Source organism: Moschus berezovskii, chromosome 1 (assembly GCF_049115385.1).
Source record: "Moschus berezovskii isolate FMDL1 chromosome 1, NW_MosBer_1.0, whole genome shotgun sequence".
NCBI classification, from domain to species: domain Eukaryota; kingdom Metazoa; phylum Chordata; class Mammalia; order Artiodactyla; family Moschidae; genus Moschus; species Moschus berezovskii.
In genome coordinates, this window is record NC_142460.1 from 154,021,278 (window position 1) to 154,038,093 (window position 16,816).

Consider the following 16,816-nt stretch of genomic DNA (forward strand, 5'->3'; position numbering starts at 1 on the left):
TATTTGTAGATTCTGAATTTATTAAAGTGATCATTAGAGGACTTAGATAATTTCCTTTCATGGAAATAAAAGCGGTATTTGTACCCTGTGGAGTGAATTATTTTTCGTTTTAGTTTTTACCTCTATATCAGGATGCTAGAAAGTTAGGCTTGAAAATCCCCAAACAAAAGCCTTTCCACTTTGCACTTCTTTTGAAAACTCATCTATGGTTCCCCGTCACCTCCAGGAGAAAGTCCCAGCTCCTTCGTGCATCTGCTCAGGCCTTCTTCCTCTGACTCTCCAATGACACAACACACTCCTCAGCTTCCTCAGGAAGCCTATTATATTGGCCAATGCTTTGGAAGTTAGATTTTTAGGAAGAGCGGATATGAGCTGTAACAAAGGATCCCAGATTTAATTACAGAAAAAAAAATTAAGGTTTACAGAGCACTTGTGAACTAGGCATTATAATAACATGTTTTGTTGGAATTATTAATTTGCACATGATGTGGTGGTGGAGGTTTCATCACTAAGTCGTGTCCGACTCTTGGGATCCCGTGGACTGTAGCCTGTGAGGCTCCTCTGTCCTTGGGATTCTCCAGGCAAGAATACTGGAGTGGGTTGCCATTTCCTTCTCCAGGGAATCTTCCTGACCCAGGAATCGAACCCAGGGCTTCTGCATTGCAGGCAGATGATTTACCAACTGAGCTATGAAGGAAGCCCCATTTGCATGTGAAGTTTTCCCTAAATTCCCGTAGGAACAGGGTAAAGGGCCAAAGTATGTGATTAAATAGTTAATCCCACTAGGGGATTGAAGGGAAAGGGAAAGTATGGGAGACTCCTGTAAGTCAATGACCACTCAATAAAAGCAGGCTTGCTTAGCAACAAAGCCAGGTAACAGAAGCATGAGACATGTCCCAAAACAATAAAATGATGGTGGCATGAGACATGGGCTTCCCTGGTGGCTCAGAGGTTAAAGCGTCTGCCTCCAATGCGGGACACCCGGGTTCGATCCCTGGGTTGGGAAGATCCCCTGGAGAAGGAAATGGTAACCCACTCCAGTATTCTTGCCTGGAGAATCCCATGGACGGAGATGCCTGGTAGGCTACAGTCCACGGGGTCGCAAAGAGTTGGACACGACTGAGCGACTGAATGGAATGAATGAGACATGCATCCTGCCCAGTGAGGTCAGTAAATTAACCATAACTAGGACACACTCCTCTGCACACACTAAAAAAAAAAAAAATAGACGTGAAAGATGGCATTATACTGAAAGCTGAGATTATTTAGCATATTTTAGAATATATTACTGCTTTTTGTCTCATTTCCATTGAGCCATGACAGTCCCAGTTACCATGTGAAGTCACTCAGTCGAGTCCGACTCTTTGCGACCCCGTGGACTGTAGCCTACCAGGCTTCTCTGTCCATGGGATTCTCCAGGCAAGAATACTGGAGTGGGTTACCATTTCCTTCTCCAGGGGATCTTCCCAACCCAGGATCGAACCCGGGTCTCCCACATTGGAGGCAGACGCTTTAACCTCTGAGCCACCAGGGAAGCCCAAGGGACAAAATAACTCCCGGCCTGATGTGGAGGAGGAACAGATGATGGAAGCCTGATGTCTACTCAAGAATGAGGAAAAAGGTGTCATGCTCCCCCTCCCCACTTTCCCTTTGATTATAAAACTGTAGCCCTATTAAGCTCTCTGAGCAGCACTCCCTTGCCCATCTTGCTTGTAATAAATCGCTTGTCTTTCCTTTTGCCTCTTGCTGACTTCTTTTGTACTAAGACGTAAACAACCTTTGACCACTCCCTCCAACCCCACCCTCCTCTGCCCTTGAACACATTTCTGTGGTTTCAACGTCGTTCCTATCTGTTTTGTTGGGGAACTCACCATTCTTATGCATCTCTCTAGGTTTGTAATGATAGTTCCCTACCTTGGCTTGGCTACACACTGGAATCACCTGGGGGAGCTTTAGCAAACTATTGACCCATGGGTCTGATTCTGATATGCTAGGCCAGGGGTCTGAGCATCCGTTTCACATTTCCCCAGGTGATTCTAATGGGCAGCCAGGGTTGAGATCCACTGGAGGAGGAAGAGTTCAGCGACCCAGGTTACCCTCCCTTTCTTTCCCTTCAGTGCCCTGCACACCGAAAAAGGTGTTTTTCTAATTAAGCCCACCGTACTGCAGCGATAATTACACGGTGTATACCTATCTCGCTAACTACACTCTGAACATCTCCAGTCAGCCACTTTTGCATTTCTGGAGCTCGATGTCTGGCCTGACACTTCGTCGAGATTTGGAAAATGCTTAACGGGAGGATAAAATGTCATCAACACACTTATTTGCGTCCGCCAAGTGCCAGGCTCTGCAGCGCTCAGCCAGGATCCAGGGAGCGAGAGAGCGGAAGTGCGCAGGCGCAGAGCCCTTCCCCCGCCCAGCACACTGCAGTCTACCCCTAAGGGTGAGCCCCGCCCCGAGTAGCAGAGCCAACCAGAGGACCAGCCCTCCCGGGCGATCTGAGAAAATCGCTGCGGTGTTCCAGCCAGTGCAGAGGTCGATTCCTCGATGAGCTCCTGCTCGATTGGCCGGCCTCCCACGGTGGGGTAACGGTCGCAGAGGCGGGGCCGGAGGCGGCTGAGCCGGCCGGGTTGAGCGCGCTGCGGGAGGTAGGCGGCGGCTGAGGAAGGTGAGCGGCGTTCTGGGTTTACGGAGGCGTCGGCCGGAGCCCCGCCTGAGGAACCCCTACCTGAGGAACCCCGGGAACTGACCTCACCTGCGCCCTGAGAGTGGTCAGGCCAGCCGCCTTGGGACTGGTTCGCGCCAATTAAAATCCCAGTATAAAGGCCGAGGGGAGGAGGGTAACCTGATAAACCTGGTTCGAGTCTGGCTTCCCGCCCTTTGTGGTCTTTGACTCCCCTTGTAACAACTCAGCGCCTCAGTTCGTTTGTGGAACACAACTGATAATTCTTGCCTTACATGGTGATTGAGAAGGTTAAATGAGGCAATGAGTGTGAAGCTTGGAGCGATTTTCGGCGCGCCCTGGATTGTGGATAAGTAGGTAGTTACTCCATCGCCAAGAGTCCACCAGGACCGACCCGCTCCACTTTTCTTTCAGTGTCAAGGTGTCTGAGGAGGTCGCTTGGCCAGTGAAGGCTAGGAATAGAAGGTGGGGGATACGTGAAGGTGTAGGTAGATGATTATCTCTTTCTCCGTTTTATTAGGCCCGTTTCAGAGTGCGGGGCTCTTTATGCAGAGTCTAATTTGATTTTTATTAAGATCAGTGAGTTGGAAATAATTGCAAGGCCAAGAGACTTGTAACACGCAGGTCAAACAGAAGTGTTTTTGTACCACTTTATTTTCTAACCATAAGGTTAAACACTGTGCGCGCATTATCCATGTTGGTTTCAATCCTCTGAGGTTTTTGTTTTGTTTTTTACTTTTGGTATTGCCAAACAGACTTGAGCCTTGCCCACCCCACCTTGGGGAAGAGGCGGCTGACAAGGGAATGCTGCAGCTTCTGCTTGGAGGTGTGTTCTGACCCTTTATGTAACCTCTCCTGGGGCAGAATGATATGGTCTAGAGGAGATCCAGCCCTAATTTCGTTTACTTATTTGCAATAAAGTGAAATGTACTTTTGAGAAACCTAATTACAGATTTTGATGTGACTTGAGAAAGAACAGCTACTGCCTATGCTTTATTTCCGGTTTCCCACAAAAGTCGTGAAAAATAAATACATTTTAATGTATGGTGCATGTTATAGGGGTTTCAGACTTATAAAGGGCAAGTTACCAAAAGGATTTTTGGTAGACCTGGACAGTGCAAGGAGATAGAACTTTGTTTTGCTTCTCTGCATGTGTCTTTCTAGCCGTGTTTAAATGAACTACCCTACAACTGCTGTTCCTACAGTTTTACTTTAGGTGTGATATGACACTGGTTAAAGCAAGCTGCAGCTTCTGCTTGGCTTTGGGTCTCTCCTGACTCAGGGTTCCAGACCTGTGTCTTGTTACAGTTTGTAGCAGGGAGAAGACTGCTGCAAACCATTGGCACATTAATTTCACAGCATGGGCCCCTGAAAAGGAGGGCTTGATCACAGGTGAAATTGTGATAGTTGTTCTCCCTGCCTTTGCTTTTTGTATTCAGCGGTTTTTGTCTGTCTGAGAGTACTCCTGACAATAAGAATTATTCTACCTTTGAAGCCAGAATCAGAATTGATGCTAGACACTGATAGAGTTGGACACCCAGCTAAATGTTTTAGCACAGCTGGGAGAGGAAAGATAAGTGGAAAGAAGACACCAGTGAAGGCACTTAGTGGTGACCATCGACATCCATTAGCTGTTAATTCAGTGATTCCAGTTTCTGTTTAGTGGTTACCACCAGTACCATAGATGCCTGCTCTGGGAATAACACAAGACCTTTCTTACTAGGAGATGAGCATTTTAAGATTTGGATCTCTTATCTTTTTGAAACCTAGATGAAGATCCAGTTTCAGACCTGAGACTCACTGAGTGATCATTTCATTGAGATCAACGTGAATGACAAGGTGAAAAGTGCAAGAGGAATGTGGTATGTCTGATGTGACAGATAACTCTCTCTGGGAATTGAGAGACCATGGAAAAGATCTACTAATTATGGAATACTGTACATATATTTCCTATTGACCTCCTCATAATCCTATCAGGTATTTGAAGCTCCATAAAGGAAAGTGAAGCCCAGAGAGGCTAAGTAACTATTTAAGATAACACAGATAACACCAATTCTCATCACCACCTCTATCCTGCTGTGTGCCAGACTCTGTTCAATTAGTCCTTTCTATTTTAGCTTTCCTAATCTTCCCAAGAACCTATGAGCTAAGTACTTTTATTATCCTCATTTTATGATAAGGAAATTGAGGCACAGAAATTAGTGGTTTCTTGGTTGCATGGCAGAAGCCATGATTTAAAACCCCGCTATTCTGGCTATACCAGCCTTCTTTTGGTTAGTATTTCCTTTACTTTTGGTTTTATTGTTATTTAATAAATTTTTTTTTTTATTAAATAGTGAACTTTTCTGAAATCAAACAGAAATGAACACACATACTGAATGTATACCTTAACAAATTAAGTGATGATACTACTTAGGTCAGGGTAGAGAACCATGCTATCCATGTTAAGACTGGCCTATCCCAATTACAACTACTTCTGGACTCCCATTAGTAGCTATTTTCTGACTTTTATAGTAATTTCCTCCTTGTGTTTAAAAAAAGTTTTTTCCTAAATCTATATTCTTCAGCATTATAGTGTACCTCTTGCTCATTATATTAAAAAAAAAAAACAAAAACGCTTAATCTGTAGGTTTTTCCCCTATTCTTTTCTTTTCCTTATAATTTATCTGAAGAACTTGGCTCATTTGACCTATATATCCTACAGTCTGGATTTTGCAGTTTGCATATAGAGTTGATTATGTTCCTCTGCCCTGGGAAATGCCTACACATTTGTAGCTGGATCAAAGAGTGGATCAGACTCAGATTCAATTCCTTTGGTAATTCTCTAGGTGGTGTTTGGCAGGATCATAGGAGGTGCAGAATGTCTTGTTTCTCTTTGTGTTTCCAGCACCTGTTGATGCTTGATGCCTGTCTGTTCATTGAAGGCTGCAAAATAGTGATATTCTATCATTTCTTTTACTTGTTTGTTAGAATATTAGCCCCTCAGTTGAATATGTAGCGGTAAAATCTCTTTAGGAAAGGCAGCATAAACAATTTGTTCCATTTATTTACCAATTTTTGAGAAAATGAATTGATTCCTTATCTTCTGAAGATAATACTTTTAAAAAACCTAATATCAATATGAAGTCATAAATTTAAACATTTTATGGGTTTCAGTTCATTGCAGTTATTATAATTATCAAAACTAATGTGCTCTCATCTTTGAGAGGGAGGAGCCTACTCAAGCCTATCCTTTTGATATGACCCTACTAGTCTTTTTTTCCTTTGGCTATTTCCTGACCAAGGATTGAACCTGTGCCCCCAGCATTGGAAACGGTTAACCACTGGACCATCAGGGAAGTCCAGCACTGCTAATCTTTAATAACTCCCTTGTTGTCTGATATCTTGTATCAGTTCTGTCCCAAATCTGAAATAATTTTTCAAGAAACTTTTTTTTTTTCCCAAAAGGAAATAGCATTTCTAGATCATAATATGTATTCTAGGGATCCTGAGTCAATCATGGTTTTAGGCCTTTCTGTAGACAGGTAGATGTAACTATCCTAGCTCTGTCTCTGTAAACACACACAGAACTCTTCATTTGTAAAACTGAAATTCTGTGCCCATTAAAAAACTCACCATTCCCCTGACGGTCACCATTCTACTTTCTGTATAAGTGGAATCATACAGCATTTGTTTGTAACTAGCTAATATACTTAAGGTTCATCCATGTTCTAACTTAGGTAAACATTTCCTTCCTGTTTAAGGCTGAGTGGGCTTCCCTCATGACTCAGATGGTAAAGAATCCACGTGCAATGCAGGAGACCCAGGTTTGATCCCTTGGTCAGGAAGACACCCGGGAGAAGAAATGACTACTTAATCCAGTATTCTTGTCTGGAGAATTCCATGGACAGAGGAGCCTAGTGGGCTCCATGGGGTCACCAAGAGTTGAACACCACTGAGCTGCTAACACCACGCTACTACTTAAGGCTGAATAATATTCCACTGTATGGTTTATAGCATATTTTACTTATCTATTCATCTGTTGATGGAACTTGGGTTGCTTCCACCTTTTAGCTATATTTTGTGAATAATGCTGCTGTGAACGTGGATGTTCAAATATCTTTTTAAGACCCTGCTTTCAGTTTTTGTCAAATTGCTGAATCATAATGGCATTTCTACATTTAATTTTTAGAAGAACCACCACGCTATTTTTCATAGCAGCTATAAAGTTTTATATTCCTGACAGTGCACAAGGGTTTCAGTTTCTCCACATCCTCACCAGTATCTGTTATTTCTGTGTCTTTTAGCCATCCTAATGGGTATGAGGTGGGATCTCATTGTAGTTTTGATTTGCATTTACCTAATGGGTAATGTTGAAATATTTTCATGTGTTTATAGCCTTTTTTATATTTTCTTTAGAGAAATGTCTGTTCAGGTTCCTTGCCCATTTTTTAATCAGATTTTTTTTGTTGTTGCTAAGTCACTACAGTCATGTCCGACTCTGTGTGACCCCATAGACGGCATCTCACCAGGCTCCCCCATCCCTGGGATCCTCCAGGCAAGAACACTGGAGTGGGTTGCCATTTCCTTCTTCAATGCATGAAAGCGAAAAGTGAAAGTGAAGTCGCTTAGTCGTGTCTGACTGACTGAGCGACCCCATGAACTGCAGCCTACCAGGCTCCTCTATCCATGGGATTTTCCAGGCAAGAGTACTGGAGTGGGTTGCCATTGCCTTCTGGAGATTTTTTTGTTAAGTTTCTGGAATTCTCTGTATATTCTGGATTGTTTATTGTTATTTAGTTGCTAATTGTGTCTGACTCTTGCAACCCCATGGACTATAGCCAACCAGGCTCCTCTGTCCATGGGATTTCCTAGGAAAGAATACTGTAGTAGGTTGCCATTTCCTTCTCCAGGGGATCTTCCTGACTCAGGGATCAAACCTGTGTCCCTTGCGTCTCCTGAATCAGCAGGTAAATTCTTTACCACTGAGCCACCATGGAAGCCCCATATATTCTGGATATTAATTCCTTATCACATAGATGATTTGTGAATATTTTCTCCCATTCCATGGATTGCCTTTTTACTCTGTTGACAGTATCTTTTGATGCACAAAAATTAAAAATTTTTGTAAAGTCCAGTTTATCTGTTTTTATTTTTTGTTGTCTATGCCTTTGATATCATATCTAAGAAATCATTGCCAAATTAAGGATTGTGAAGCTTTTACCCTGTGTTTTCTTTTAAATTTTTACAATTTAAGCTCTTAAATTTAGGTCTTTGATCCATTTGAGTTAATTTTTGTGTGGTCTTAAGAAGGGTACAACTTCATTCTTTTTACAGTTTTCACAGCAGAGGAAGAGACTGATTATATCCTTTTGAAGGCTCTTTGGCATTCTTATTGAAAGCCATTTGATAGTCAGTTCAGTCGCTCAGTCGTATCCAACTCTTAGCGACCCCATGGACTGTAGCACGCCAGGCTTCCCTGTCCATCACTGACTCACGGAGTTTACTCAGACTCATGTCCATCAAGTTAGTGATGCTATCCAACCATCTTGTCCTCTGTCGTCCCCTTCTCCTCCTGCCTTCAATCTTTCCCAGCATCAGGATCTTTTCCAGTGAATCAGTTATTCCCATCAGGTGGCCAAAGTATTGGAGTTTCAGCTTCAGCATCAGTCCTTCCAATGAATATTCAGGATTGATTTCCTTTGGAATGGACTGGTTAGATCTCCTTGCAGTCCAAGGTACTCTAAATAGTCTTCTCCAACCCCAAAGTACAAAAGCATCTTCAGCACTCACATTTGACAGTAAATGTGGGGGATTATATCTGGACTCTTTATTCTATGCAATTGGCCTATGCCAGCACCACTCTTTTAATTTATGTAGCTTTGCAAAGGAGTTTTAAATCAGGAAGCTGTTACTCCTTCAGCTTCATGCTGTTACTCCTCCAGCTTCGTTCTTCTTTTTCAAGATTACATTCAGGTGGTTAAATTCAAGCTATTCATGGTCCCTTGAGATTCCATATGTATTTTTAGGATGGGTTTTCTATTTCTGAAAAAAAATGTCATTGGGATTTTGATGCGGATTACACTGAATCTGTATATTGCTTTGTTAGTATTGATGTCTTAATATTAAGTCTTATGATCCATGAATATTGGATATGATCCTATTTACTTATGTCTTTAATTTCTTTGAGCAGTGTTTTGTAGTTTTCATTGTACAAGACTTTCACCTGCTTGGTTTACTCCTATTTTTATTCTTTGATGCTGTTGTAAATGGAGTTCTTTTATTTTCCATTTTAGGTTATTTATTGTCAGTGTATAGAAATGCAAATGGTTTTTATATGCTGATTTTCATATCCTGCTGCTTTGTTGAATTCATTTATTCTAATCTGTGCGTGTGTGTATTCTTTAAGGTTTTTGGCATATAAAATCGTATCTTGTGCAAATAGAAATAATTTGACTTCTTTTCCAATTTGGATAATTTTTCTCTTTCTTGCTTAAATGCTTGGTGAGAACTTCCATTTCTGTATGGAATAAAAGTGGTGAATGTGACATCCTTGCCTTGTTCCTCGTCTTAGAGGGAAAGCTTATAGTCTTTTACTATTGAATATGATGTTCGCTGTAGCTTTTTCATATATGGCTTTTGTTGAGTTGTGTGTGTGCTAGTTTGCTTCAGTCATGTCCTGCACCTTAAGACCCCAGGCTCCTCTGTCCATGGGATTCTCCAGGCAATACTGGAGTGGGTTGCCATTTCCTCCTCCAGGGGATCTTTTGTTGAGTTAGTTTCCTACTATTCCTAGGTGTTGAGGGTTTATCACAAGAAGGTGTTGGATTTTGTAAAATGCTTTTTCTGCATCAATTGAGATGATTGTATGTTTTTTTCTTTCATTTCATTAATGTAGTGTAATATGTAATACATGGATTTCTTTTCATATGTTGAACTAATTTCTACATTCCAAGTATAAATCCCACTTGAATATGGTGTATAATCCTTTTAATATGCTGCTGAATTTGGTTTACTAGTGTGCATGCTCAGTCGCTTAAGTTGTGTCCGACCCTTGGAAACTCATGGATTATAGCCCTCCAGGCTCCTCTCTCCATTGGATTTTTCCAGGCAAGAATACTTGCAGTGGGTTGCCATTTCCTCCTCCAGGGAATCTTCCCAAGCCATGGTTCAAATCCTCATCTCCTGTGCCTCCTGCATTGGCACTCAGATTCTTTACCACTAAGCCACCTGGGAAGCCTTTGGTTTACTAGTATTTTGCATCAATGCTTGCAATGGATATTACTATTTTTCTTGTCAATATTAAGGTGATGCTATCCTCCAAGAATGAGTTAGGAAGTATTGTCTTGTCTAATTTTTTGAAATAGTTTGAGAAGAATTGTTAGTAGTTCTTTAGATGTTTTGGTAGAATTCCTCAGTGAAGCCCACTCGGTCCACGGCTTTTCTTTTGGGGAGAGTTTTTTGATTACTGATTCAGTCTCATTACTAGTTACAGATGTACTGCGATTTTCTATTTCTTTGTGATTCAGTCTTGGTAGGTTTTGTGTTTATAAGACTTTGTCCATTTCATTTTGGTTATCTAATTTGTTGGCATACGATTGTTCAATACTTTTTTTCTGTATAATTGGTGGTATTGTTCCCACTTTCATTTCTGATTTTAGTAATTTGAGTCTTCTCTTTTTTTCTGTTCATCAGGTAATATTTGTCATTTTTGTTGATCTTTTCAGATGTCTTTCATTGACTTTCTCTATTGCTTTCCTAGTCTCTATTTCCTTTGTTTCTGCTCTAACTAATCTTTATTTTTTTCTTTTGCTAGCTTTGGGTTTAGTTTGTTCTTTTTCTAGTTCCTTAAGTTGCAAACTTAGGTTGTTAATTTGAGATCTTTCATGTTTTTAATGTAAATTTTTATAACTCTTAAATTTCCCCCTTAGGATTGCTTTCACTGTGTCCCATAAGTTTTGAAATATTGTGTTTTGTTGTCATTAATATCTTAAGAATTTTCTAATTTCTCTTGTGATTTCTTCTTTCATCCATTGGTTATTTACAAATGTGTTGTCTAATTTCCATAAACTTACGAATTTTTGTTTTATTTTTTGATTTCTAACTTTACCTCTTTGTGGAGACTTAATTTGTGGTTTAACATATAGTCTATCCTGATAATGTCCCACGTGCACTTGGAAGACTGTATTCTGTTGTTGAGCAGTGTTCTTTTCTTTTTTTCTTTTTGATCAGCTTGTGGGATCTTAGTTCCCTGACCAGAGATCAAACCCGTGCTCCCTGCAGCGGAAACATGGAGTCCTAAACCACTGGATTACCAGAGAATTCCCCAAAGTGTTCTTTATAAATTTACTAGATCTGGTTGTTTTATTACTCTGTCACATTGACTGTTTCATTACTTTTCTTCTGTCTGATTACTGTGTACTCTTGAGAATGGGCTGTTAAAATCTCCAACTATATTGTAGAACTATTTCTTCCTTCAATTCTGTCAATTTTTACTTTACATGTTTTAGTGGTCTGTTATTAAGTGCATAAGTGTTTATAATTGTTATGTATTCAGGCTGTATCGAATCTTTTATTAATATGTAATGTCCTTTTTTGTCTCTAGTAGCCTTTTTTGATTTAAAGTCTATTTTGTCTGATACTAATATAGCTACACTTTCTTTCTTTTTTTAAAAAACTATTTTCATGAAATACCTTTTACCATTCTTTCACCTTCAGTCTCTCTGTGTCTCTGGCTCTAAAATGGGTCTAGTTTTAGGCACATAGTTGGATCATATTTTCTTTCATTCATTCTACCAGTCTGTCAAGAGTTTGACCCTTTTACATTTAGAGTGATTACTGACAGGTAGGGGATTGCTATCTGTAATTTTGCTATTTTTTTGTAACTTCTTATGGCTGTTTTTCCCGCTCATTTATGTCTTCTTCTGTTTAGTTGATTTTTTTGTTGTTGTTGCAGAATGTTTTCTTTTTCTATATATCCTATCACGCTTTTCTTTGTGGTGACCATGAGGATTCCATTTACCATTATAAAATTATAACACTAATTTGAATTTATCGCAGCTTCACTTAAATAACGTGTAAAAATTCTGCTTCTTTACAGCTCTATCCCCACCTCTTTTGGTTGTTGATGTTGCACAGTTACATTTTTATACGTGTGTGCCTAAAAACAAAAATTCTAGTAAATGAGTTAGTCTCTTAAATTAGGTAGAAAATGTGTGACATTACAAACCAAAGTGATAATAATATTAGCTTTAGACTAATGATTGTTTTTTAAAAAACTATCTATTTCTTCAGTCATGTAGAAAGCAAAGAGTGGAGTTACACATCTTTGTTATAATAATAGCAGATTTTATAATTGCCTGTGTATTTACCATGCCATTTACCTTTATTGAGATATTTAGTTTTGCATATGGCTTTGATATACTGTTCTGTGTCCTTTCATTTCAACCAGTGGGACTCCCTTTACTGTTGTAGGGTAGGTCTAGTGGTAAGGAACCCCTTAAACTTTTGTTTATCTGGAAATATCTTTATTCTATTTTCAATTTTGAAGGACAGTTTTGCCAAACGTAGGATTCTTGATTGACAGTTTCTTTCTTTCAGAAAGAAATACATCATCTCACTGCCTCCTGGTCTCCAAAGTTCCTGTTAAGAAATCTGCTGGTAATCTTATCGATGATTCCTTGTGTGTGATGTGTCACTTCTCCCTTGCTACTTTCAAGATTCTTTGGGAAAAAAAACCAAGATATGTTTAAGACATTTGGGGGAAAATTGAACATGGACTAGATATTAAGTGATAGTAAGGAATTAATATAGTTGGGTGTGACAGTGGTATTGAAGTTATGTTTAAAATGAATCTATATTTATTGGAGGTGAGTACTGAAATATAACTGGGTAAGAGAAATGAAATAAATATGGAAGAATGTTGGTTATTATTGATCTTGGGTTAATGAATATACATGGGTTCATTTACTCTTTCTCTACTTGTATATATTTTTTAAAATTTCTCTAACGAAAAGTTTAAAAACTAGCTGAAAGGTGGTAGCCACTGAAGTTGGCTGATACTTACAAAAAGTATCTTTATTTAAATAAAAGTGAGAGAGATGAACATAGTGCATTAGAGACCAGAATTTAAAGGGGAGAGAGTACTCTATGATGTCAGCAGTAAAAATGGCAGAATTGGAGAATTTGCAACATGTTACTAGATATAGCTGAAAATGAATTATTGGTGACTAGTATTGATGGATTTCACTATCTGAAGCAGAAGTAGAAGGACAGAAGGGTGATTTGCAAGAAAAACTGAACTAGCAGCAGGGAGGATCATTTTACTTCTCTGGGTCTCACATGGTTATAGCATCTGATATATTGGTACAATTCTCCCAGCATTCTTTCCTGCCAGCTCTGGACAGCTGGAGATGTTGGATTAAACACTTTCTAAGGTTCTCTCACATTGTGAGATTCTATGATGCTAATGAATATGTGGGATGATTGTGCCTCTGAAAAGGAAGAGTTAGATACCATAAGAATTCAAGGAAATTTCTTCCTATAAAATGGCAGTCTTAGACAACAAGAGCACGTTATGGGAGGGTAGACTGAATATAAACTTGTGTGTAAAACTATTTGTAAACTATTTGTTCCAGTCAAATAGAATATGTTGTGTTGCTAGCCTTTGATCTACTTAGACATAAAGACCACCTAAGAATGTGGCATTTAATTTACCCTTTGAGTTAGGGTAGTGAATTAATTGTTAAACTAATGAATTCAGACAATTCTTTCAGTTTTTTTTGAAGCAGCTTCCAAAAAATGTTTATTACCATAACTTGCTTTTCACATTACCTAGTTAAAACAAATAGTTTTCTTTGTATAAAACAAATAGTTTTCTTTGTGTTTAAGTGTGTAAAACCCCATAATGTTTCATTTCTAGAGGAGAACATTATATAATTCTGGAAATTACTTTTCTTAGAAGTCATAGAAGTTTTGGCATAGGAATGCTTAAATTGCCCAAGAGTAGTAGGTTCTTTTAAATATAATTTTCTTTTGTATTGTACAACACCTATTGTACTTTTTTTAAATTTAGGCAATCAGTTTTTTATTGCCAATCTCAACTTCTTTTGACGCTACAAAAGAAATTGTATCTACAGCAGCCCCTAAAGCCAAGGAGTCCAGCAAATCATCATTAAGACTCATGACTGAAAAACAGGTAAACCTGAAATATTTGAAATCAGTGTTTAGCAAAGTATGTGTCAAAGAATACCACATCGACAAATGTGAAAAATCTTACTTTAAAAGGCTACTTTAGTCAAATCATTTTGGGAAATGATGTGTTAAAACTATTAAATGGTATCCTTATTCTAAGACTTCGCAACATATCAATCTCCAGAAGGAGGCTTTATTATAGTTTTTCCTACTTACATAATACTAATTTAATATTTCATTAAACTGGTCTTCTTCAGTTTATACTTGGAAAATGCCATTCTCAACTATTTTGGAATTTGCAAACAGTTATGTTTTTATGCAAACATATTTTAACTCAGATGACCACTATATCTACTACAGTGGGCAGGAATCCCTTAGAAGAAATGGAGTAGCCATCATAGACAACAAAAGAGCCCCAGATGCAGTACTTGGATGCAATCTCAAAAACGACAGAATGATCTCTGTTCGTTTCCAAGGCAAACCTTTAAATATCATGGTAATCCAACTCTATGCCCCGACCAGTAACGCTGAAGAAGCTGAAGTTGAATGGTTTATGAAGACCTACAAGACCTTCTAGAACTAACACCCCCAAAAGATGTCCTTTTCATTATAGGGGACTGGAATGCAAAAGTAGGAAATCAAGAAATACCTGGAGTAACAGGCAAGTTTGCCCTTGGCATACAGAATAAAGCAGGGCAAAGGCTAATAGAGTTCTGCCAAGAGAATGCACTAGTCGTGGCAAACACTGTCTTCCAACAACAGGAGAAGATTCTACACATAGACATCACCAGATGGTCAATACCGAACTCAGATTGATTATGCTGATTCTTTGCAGCCAAAGATGGAGAAGCTCTATACAGTCAGCAAAAACAAGACCAGGAGCTGACTGTGGCTCAGATCATGAACTCCTTATTGCCCAATTCAGACTTAAATTGAAGAAAGCAGCGAAAACCACTAGACCATTCAGTTCAGTCGCTCAGTCGTATCTGACTCTTTGCGACCCCATGAATCACAGCACGCCAGGCCTCCCTGTCCATCACCAACTCCCGGCGTTCACTCAAACTCATGTCCATCGAGTCGGTGATGCCATCCACCCATCTCATTCTCTGTCGTCCCCATCTTCTCCCACCCCCAATTCCTCCTAGCATCAGACTCTTTTCCATTGAGTCAGCTCGTCGCATGAGGTGGCCAAAGTATTGGAGTTTCGGCTTCAGCATCAGACCCTCCAATGAACACCCAGGATTGATCTCCTTTAGAATGGACTGGTTGGATCTCCTTGCAGTCCAAGGGACTCTTTAAGAGTCTTCTCCAGCACCACAGTTCAAAAGCATCAATGCTTCGGCGATCAGCTTTCTGCACAGTCCAACTCTCACATCCATACATGACCACAGGAAAAACCATAGCCTTGACTAGACGGACCTTGGTTGGCAAAGTAATGTCTCTGCTTTTTAATATGCTATCAAGGTTGGTCATAACTTTCCTTCCAAGCAGTAAGCGTCTTTTAATTTCCTGGCTGCAATCAGCATCTGCAGTGATTTTGGAGCCCCAAAAAATAAAGTCTGACACTGTTTCCACTGTTTCCCCATCTATTTCCCATGAAGTGATGGGACCAGATGCCATGATCTTCATTTTCTGAATGTTGAGCTTCAAGCCAACCTTTTCACTCTCCTCTTTCACTTTCATCAAGAGGCCTTTGAATTCCTCTTCACTTTCTGCCATAAGGGTGGTATCATCTGCATATCTGAGGTTATTGATATTTCTCCCAGCAATCTTGATTCCAGCTTGTGCTTCTTCCAGCCCAGCGTTCCTCATGATGTACTCTGCATATAAGTTAAATAAGCAAGGTGACAATATACAACCTTGACGTACACCTTTTCCTATTTGGAACCAGTCTGTTGTTCCATGTCCAGTTCTAACTGTTGCTTCCTGACCTGCATACAGGTTTCTCAAGAGGCAGGTCAGGTGGTCTGGGATTCCCATCTCTTTCAGGAGGTTCCACAGTTTATTGTGATCGACACAGTCAAAGGCTTTGGCATAGTCAATGAAGCAGAAATAGATGTTTTTCTGGAACTCTCTTGCTTTCTCCATGATCCAGCAGATGTTGGCAATTTGATCTCTGGTTCCTCTGCCTTTTCTAAAACCTGCTTGAACATCTGGAAGTTCACGGTTCACATATTGCTGAAGACCATTCAGGTAGGACCTAAATCATATCCCTTATGATTATACAGTAGAAGTGACAAGTAGGCTCAAGGGATTAGATCTGATAGAGAGAGTGCCTGAAGAACTATGGACAGAGGTTCGTGACATTGTATAGGAGGCAGTGATCAAGACCATCCCCAAGAAAAAGAAACGCAAAAAGGCAAAACAGTTGTCAGAGGCGGCTGTACTGTGAAGGCTTTGAAAAGAAGAGAAGCTAAAGGCAAAGGAGAAAAGGAAAGATATACCCATTTGAATGCAGAGTTCCAAAGAATAGCAAGGAGAGATAAAAACCTTCCTCAGTGATCAATGCAAAGAAATAGAGGAAAACAGTGAAATGGGAAAGAGTAGAGATCGTTTCAAGAAAATTAGTGATTCCAAGGGAACATTTCATGCAAAGGTGGGCACAATAAAGGAAAGAAATGGTATGGATTTAACAGAAGCAGAAGATATTAAGAAGAAGTGACAAGTATCCACAGAAGAACTATACAAAATAGGTCTTCACAACCCACATAATCATAATGGTGTGATCACTCACCTAGATCCAGACATCCTGGAATGTGAAGTCTAGGGAGCCTTAGGAAACATCACTGTGAACAAAGCTAGTGGAGGTGATGAAATTCCAGTTGAGCTATTTCAAATCCTACAAGATGATGCTGTGAAAGTGCTGCACTCGATATGCCAGCAAATTGGAAAACTCAGCAGTGGCCACAGGACTGGAAAAGGTCATTTTTCATTCCAATCCCAAAGAAAGGCAATGCCAAA

The 16,816-nt window shown here is 39.8% G+C and overlaps 1 protein-coding gene across 12 annotated transcripts in view; it reads left to right on the plus strand.

Moving 5' to 3' along the window:
• The first annotated feature begins 2,570 nt into the window (after positions 1-2,570).
• The window catches only part of CEP70 (centrosomal protein 70), a 78,064-nt gene continuing 63,818 nt past the window's right edge, over positions 2,571-16,816 (plus strand). For 2 of the 12 annotated variants that reach the window (XM_055412958.2, XM_088840317.1), the window contains exons 1-4: positions 2,572-2,668; positions 4,454-4,545; positions 12,263-12,322; positions 13,737-13,859. In XM_055412958.2, the coding sequence (XP_055268933.2) occupies positions 13,845-13,859 (15 nt within the window). In that variant the 5' untranslated portion in view covers positions 2,572-2,668; positions 4,454-4,545; positions 12,263-12,322; positions 13,737-13,844. Of the gene's footprint in view, positions 3,041-4,453; positions 4,661-12,262; positions 12,323-13,736; positions 13,860-16,816 lie in introns of all 12 variants that reach the window. The other 10 variants (XM_055412949.2, XM_088840304.1, XM_088840302.1 and 7 more) reach the window with 10 other exon arrangements.